This window comes from Sceloporus undulatus, chromosome 11 (genome assembly GCF_019175285.1).
Source record: "Sceloporus undulatus isolate JIND9_A2432 ecotype Alabama chromosome 11, SceUnd_v1.1, whole genome shotgun sequence".
Classification (NCBI taxonomy): Eukaryota; Metazoa; Chordata; class Lepidosauria; order Squamata; family Phrynosomatidae; genus Sceloporus; species Sceloporus undulatus.
In genome coordinates, this window is record NC_056532.1 from 8,215,356 (window position 1) to 8,222,563 (window position 7,208).

The 7,208-nt window shown below is 44.5% G+C and overlaps 1 protein-coding gene across 1 annotated transcript in view; it reads left to right on the top strand.

Annotated features, from left to right (window-relative positions):
- Positions 1-7,208, top strand: part of LOC121917140 (mediator of RNA polymerase II transcription subunit 13-like) — a 122,247-nt gene that overhangs the window by 94,843 nt on the left and 20,196 nt on the right. Inside the window, 4 exon segments of the mRNA XM_042442861.1 lie at positions 1,125-1,215; positions 1,490-1,704; positions 2,821-3,017; positions 5,034-5,947. Coding sequence (XP_042298795.1) covers positions 1,125-1,215; positions 1,490-1,704; positions 2,821-3,017; positions 5,034-5,947 — 1,417 coding nt within the window.

Below are 7,208 nucleotides of genomic sequence, written 5' to 3' on the forward strand. Positions count from 1 at the left end.
TTCCATCTTTCCAGTAAAGCCAAGTGCTGGGATGGGGTGGGAAGGGGGCTTGTTTTATATGGGAATCACAACCCCTGTGGGCTTTAGCGGGCACAGTTCTCCTTTTGGGGTCCTTTTAAGGAAAGATGGAGGGGTGGTAGAGGGGCGCTGGGGCTGCTTGGAAGGCCTTCATGGCCTGCATAAATCCATATGACCATCAATGGTAATGGTGCAGTGTGGAGAACATTGGACCAAATGGGGCAGGATGGAGCAGGTTTTGGTTGTTCCACTTGGTAGCTGTGAAAGTACTGTATATACTCATGTATACGTCTAGAAATTGTAGTCCAAAAATTGACCCCAAAAACCTGAGACAATTTATCCATGGGTGAATGTAAGTACCATACACTTAACTCTTACCAAAAAAGGGAGCCAGCCTCTGATGAAAGGCAGGAGCTTAATCTGTCTTGGAAGCACTGATTCCCCACTATTCTCTCATCCATCCAGACTTTAGTGTGAGCGCAAACAGTGATGTCTGCTTGAATTTTGTAAATGGTTTGGCATCGTTTCCCTTTGCTTCATTCTCTACATCCTTTTTGTAACACGCCCCTAAGTTTTACCCTCGACTTATCCACGGGTCATATCAAAAGCTATAATTTTTGCTCCTAAATCTGTCCTCTGCTTATGCATGAGGTTGAGTATATACAGTATATTGGGGTGCCAGTAGGGGGTAGGGGCATTTTGGAATATTTTACATTTCTTTTATTTATTGAATTGATACCCCACCTTTCTGTGTATGCCTGGACCTCTTACCTTTCCATTCGAAGTCACAGGTGCACCTCCCTTCGAAAGGTGAAGTAGCTGAGACACTGCCCCTAGCACTGAACCCTACTTCCCCAAATCATGCCCTTCTTAAAAGGTCCATTTGGGGGAATGTCTCAATTGCTGAGAGTGACATATGTGCCAGTGGGTCCTTGCGTCATGCTACTTTATCAGCATCCTCAACAAGGTCAGCTCAGTTGATGGAAGCAGTCTGTTTCGATGTTCCATTCCTCAGGTGATACATTGCTCAAGTCAGGCTGACCAGCCCTCCCCATCTCTTAATAAGAACAATGTTTGATTTCCCCCCCTTCTTTTCCCCTCCGCAGCCTGGGTCTAAAAGACTGCTGAATGGAACAGATGACAAATCCAATTGCAAAGAGTCAAAAGCAGGAAATCTGGACCCCTTGTCATGCATAAGTAAGTGGCTTTCTTCCCGGCTTCGTAGCGTCACTCATACAACTTGATGTCCTCTCTATGATATGTGGAAGTTGCTGTGCCTTGTTCTCCTTGTCATGCGAATGGTTGCAAATACAGTACCGTTGATGGCTGGTACATATGATTATTTAAAAATCAATTAATAATAATCTTACAGTAGATGAGAGTAATTTTGCCGTGCTACAGAAACCTGTGCCATAGCAGACTATACTGTAACAGAAGTAAAAAAACAGACACCCTTTTAAATCTAAACCAGGTACGGCAGATCTTCATAAAATGTATCCCACGCCGCCATCCTTGGAGCAACACATTATGGGGTTTTCTCCCATGAACATGAACAATAAGGAGTATGGCAGCATGGACACTACACCGGGAGGAACCATCCTAGAAGGAAATGGCGCTACCGCCGGCGTTCAGTTCAGAATTGAGGTAGACGAAGGATTCTGTAGTCCCAAACCCTCTGAAATAAAGGTACGTGAATTTAGCATCTTGACACTTTTATTCCCGAAATCCTCCCTGCTTTTTCATTTCTTCTTCATTTATTATTCCTCTGTGTCTGTTTGCGACTTATCAGATGTTTAAAAGAGGCATTCAAGTGATAGGACGCCAGCTAAATAGATTGCTTCTTGTGGGTAGATACCGTGTTTACTGACTCTTACGTTCTTTTCAAAAGGTACAGGCTGACCCACTCTACTTCTTTTAGTATTGGTGATTTTTATTTTGTCTTTGTAGTACCAAAGCTTTGGTTCTGTGCGATAAGAAAGGCACTCGGTTTGGTTTTCACCACAATGTTTTCATAGTTCTGATACATTTGCATTGTGCAATACATAAATCTTAGGGTCTCATGATGCAAAGTATAATATACAGCTAAGTTAAAAATCTTCAAACACACAACTCCAGCACAGCAAATTTTATCTTTCCAAAATGTGACAAAGGAGTTGCATCCGTCGATTTTCAAAAAATTACCTTTTCCCTATGTCAGCTTCTTTATAACTGCTGTATTATAGAAATGGGAGCCAATTTTGAATAGTGTTCAGTGGGCTTGGCTGTCTTTTTTCCAAGTTTCTGGGCAGCAAACTATGTATGTTCCTTAATTCTGCTCTTCAGTAAGGATTTATGCACTGAGAAAGTGCAACAGTGTTGGAGACAAGTATTTTCTTTGCCATAAAGATGAAGGCTCAGAATGTGCGCCTTCAACCCAGATGTAACCCAACTCCTTTTCCACTTCTGTATTGGCCCCATACAGACAGGCCAAAATAAAGCTGCATTGGGTCACATTGGAGGTATGCTGTTTAAATGATGCATGCGTCTTAAGAGTCTGGAAGCCACACCAAAGCCACGCTCCAGACTGGAGCGTGGCTTTGGCGCGGCTTCCGTACTCTTAGGAAACATGCATCATTTAAACAGCATACCTCCAATGTGACCCGAAGCAGCTTTATTTTGGCCTGTGTGTGTGCCCATATTGTTGTGTTTTTTTAATGCATGTATTTTTAATTGATGTAGGGAGCCAGATTATTGTCTCCTACCCTGCTCTTCATTTTTTGACTGTCCCCATCTTCATGTCTACTCTTCTCCTTTGCTTGCCAGGATTATTCCTACGTTTATAAGCCTGAGAACCTTCAACCTTTTGTGGGCTGCTCCATGTTTGCACCATTGAAGACTCTCCCCAGCCAATGCCTCCCGACCATCAAACTGCCAGAGGAGTGCGTTTACCGTCAGAGCTGGACCGTTGGCAAGTTGGAGTTGCTTCCTCCAGGACCCACAATGCCATTCATCAAAGAGGGGTATGTGTCTGTCTATAAGGTGGAAGAGGCCTTTATTTTTTAAACTGCTAAAAGAGACGTCTCCATATGCTGGTGCAAGAGCCGAGCATTGGTTTTGTACAACTCAGGCCTGTTACAGACTGCCAAAATAAAGCTGCCTCGGGTCTCTTTGGAGGTATGCTGTTTAAATGATGCATGCATATTAAGAATCCAGAAGCTGCACCAAAGCTGCACTCCAGTGCTTAGGAATGGAGTGTGGCTTTGGCGCAACCTCCGGACTCTTAGGACCCATGCATCATTTAAATAGCATACCTCCAAAGAGACCCGAAGCAGCTTTATTTTGGCAGTCTGTAACAGGCCTCAGATAACCAACTTAGTTCAAGCTTGGCTAAGTTAGCCAAGCCTTCCTTAGCCTTGTTCACTCCAGGTGCCATGGAGGACAGCTCCCATCATGCCATCACCACCACCAAGTGTTGGCTTTGGGATCATGGGAGTTGTATTCCAACACATTTGAGGAGCCGTGGGGTGTTAAGGAACATTAGCGTTGCGTTGCATTTAATATATTCCAAGTGTTGGCAAGGTGCTTGAGATGTTGTACTCTCTGAATAATTCACACTAGGCTTAAGGTGTAGCTTACAATGGTGTTAATGTCTCTCTCTGTTTTAAAAGTAGCTATTAGGTGTTAAACTTTATTTATTAACTCTTGTGTAATGGCTTCTTGGAGGTGCTTTGGAGTATCAATTTAATTTTAATAAGCCATGAATAGTTCCGTAAAGACGAACCAGGGACTCCGCCGCACTTCTGGCAGCGTTAATAGCGCCGGGTTATTACGCTGCGTATCGGGGAAGGAGCGAAGGGAAAAGAGAGTGTTTCTTTGTTTTGTTTAAGGAAGGGAAACGATTGCTCGCAAATGTCATGTTTGGAATGGGATCCTTCGTAAATTCCTAGGACTGTGTCGAAGGTTTGGGAGCAAACATTTGATCTGACGGCACAAAGGAGCACGCTGGAGGCGCCGAAGCGGCTTTGGTGCTCTCTGTCTGTCAACAACAAAAAAAGGAGGCAGTCTTCCCAGTAACAGTGAGACGTGGCTTCCTAGCCAATAGGGTTTGGTTATACAGTGACATCACTGAGAACAGAAGGAAGCTAAATCAGCATTTAAGCTAAATCCGAGCATTTACCTGAATGTGAGAGGTACATATATGAAGGGAGGATTTTGCCTTGTCTGTAGATGGGCGGCTGCAAAAATCACCCCTCCGATTTCTAGGTCCTCCTTCAGAAGCTGCATCGTAGAACAAGGCTTTGTTATTGCTGGATCTTAACATCTTATAACTCAGGATTTCTCAATCTTGAATCATCTTCAGTGTTTTCTCTGTGGGTCAAAGAACCTACCAATACAGTTCCACTCGGTCCAGTAATCGGCAATATGCTTTTGGATGCTCTCAAGCCGGGCAATGACCATAGAGGCTCTCCTCCTTTGCTTGGTCCCAACATTGGGAACTGTACAGTGGGTCCTTGTTATCCGCTGGGGTTTGGTTCCAGGATCCCCCATGGATAGCAAAATCCGTGGATGCTCAAGTCCCATTAAATGCAGTGGCATAGCAAAATGGTGTCTCTTATATAAAATGGCAAAATCAAGGTTTGCTCTTTGGAATTTAGACCCCCCCCAATATTTTCTAGCTTGAATCTGTGGATTAAAAAAAAACCGTGGATAAGGAGGGCCAACTGTAATATATTGCATTTCGATGTGGATACTGTCATAGAAAGACTTTAGGGTCATTAAGAGGCTTCGCCTACGACTCTTGCAAGTCCAGTGAGGGTCTAAATTCAGTTTTAAACATATGTGGTATCTAAGATCATTGATTATAGATTAATGTTAGTATGTGCCTTATTATATCTTGGCCATTTTGTCCAGACGTTTGCATTGCGTCCAGCTCCTTGCCTTGTACACTAGCATCTTACTGTTTGTAGGTTGATCTACCATTTGAAAGCATGGAATAATAATAATCTCACTCTTTGTTGTTGTTGTGTTTTTTTAAGTGACGGGAGCACCATTGATCAAGACTATGGCCCTGCCTATACCCCGCAAACGCATACTCCTTTTGGAATGCCACCAAGCAGTGCCCCGCCAAGTAATAGCGGGCCGGGCATCCTCCCTTCGCCTTCCACTCCTCGTTTCCCAACTCCTCGGACACCAAGGACTCCTCGAACTCCCCGCGGGGCTGGCGGGCCGGCCAGTGCCCAAGGTTCAGTCAAGTATGAGAATTCGGACTTGTATTCACCAGCTTCAACACCATCCACGTGCCGGCCGCTGAATTCGGTTGAGCCGGCTACCGTTCCTTCTATCCCCGAGGCCCACAGCCTCTACGTCAACCTCATTCTCTCGGAATCGGTGATGAATCTCTTCAAAGACTGTAATTTTGACAGCTGTTGCGTCTGCGTCTGCAATATGAACATCAAAGGTGCTGACGTTGGAGTTTACATTCCCGATCCAACCCAGGAGGCCCAATACCGCTGTACCTGTGGCTTCAGCGCAGTGATGAACAGAAAATTTGGCAACAGCTCTGGCTTGTTCCTGGAGGACGAGTTGGACATCCTGGGGCGCAACTCGGAATGCGGCAAAGAAGCCGAGAAACGCTTCGAGGCCCTCCGCGCCACTTCTCTCGAGCATAGCGGAGGGTCGAAGGAGGCCGACCGGCTACCCGACGACCTGATCCTCTTGCTGCAAGACCAGTGCACCAACTTGTTCTCGCCGTTTGGTGCAGCGGATCACGACTCCTTGCCCAAAGTTGGTGCCGTTGGGAACGTGGTACGGGCCGAGGAAAGGGATTGTTGCAACGACTGCTACCTTGCGTTGGAACACGGGCGCCAGTTTATGGACAACATGTCGGGAGGGAAAGTTGACGAAGCACTTGTGAAAAATACTTGCTTGCATCACTGGTCAAAACGAAACGGTAAGTGCTTTTCTTTGCGAGAGGACGTTGCCAGCCACAGTGCTTTCAATGTCCCGCCCCGGACTTAGACACAACCCAGTGGTTTACTACAGTTTGAAGAGAGAGAATAGCTTACTTGGGTTTCCTAGAAACTTCTAGTTTTCTGAAACTCCACATTATTATTCTCTGAAAGACTGGAAAGTTTGGTTTCTTAGGGCAATCGTAGCTTCCTTGATGCTTTAGGCCATGGACACAGGCACATTGGAGGGAGCTCTGTGGCATTTACAATTAAATTGACTACTTCTTCAAGCATGATGTAGTTGTAAGAGTGTTGAACTAGGACCCTGGGTGACTAGGATTTGAATTCTTGCTTAGTCTTGGAAACCCACTGTGTGTCTTTGGACAAGTCACACTCTCTCGGCTTCAGAGGAAGGCAATGGCAAGTCAACTGCCTTCCAAGAAAGTCCTATGAGTAGCGCCACTCTTAAGTCAGAGTTGTCTTGGAAGTCACATAACAAGGTTCTGCAAAGTGTGTGTAAACGGATTTGTGGGTTGGCTCTGGTTTTGGAGTAGTAAGGGAATCTTCTACAGTGACTGTTTTGGTGGACCACCTCCACATTCCTGTAGGAGGAACTTTTTCGGCAGAGCATGAAAGATTTCTATGGTATACTTGTGCCTCCTTTAGCCCATATATACTTTTTTTTTGTCCTATGTTGCATTGAGATCTTGAACTAGACTCTTTCGATGTCTTTGAAGGAGCATGCTAAACTGTTTGCTGTTCCCTGAACTGTGCTCTTTTATATATTATATATAATATAATATATTGTTGTGAAACAGCGTGACATGTAAGACGAAAATAGTTTGTAAAAGTAGGAAACGTTACTACATAATACTCCGATTAGCTGCGTCAAGTGTGGATAGTGCATCAGTATATTAGGATGTTAAATAAATTACTCACACAAGCATAACAGCATTTAGGCCTAAATCCAATTATCAGCCCTAACTAGAATAGATATATTGAAGCAGTGGGAACCTGGTAAATTGGTACACATATACGTTGTATTGATACAGTGGGTCTACTGTAGTTGGTGCAAACAATCAGATTTAGTTTATTTAACCAAATCTCACTTGGCTCGTAAATGTTTTACATGGGTGTTTCAGCATTGCTGGCTGATGGCTGTACTTGAAATATACTCTTGTCCCTCCATGTTGGCTAGGGTTAGGGGCACAAGACCCCCGTGAATATGGAAAAACCGCAAATAACAAAAACACCATGTTTTTA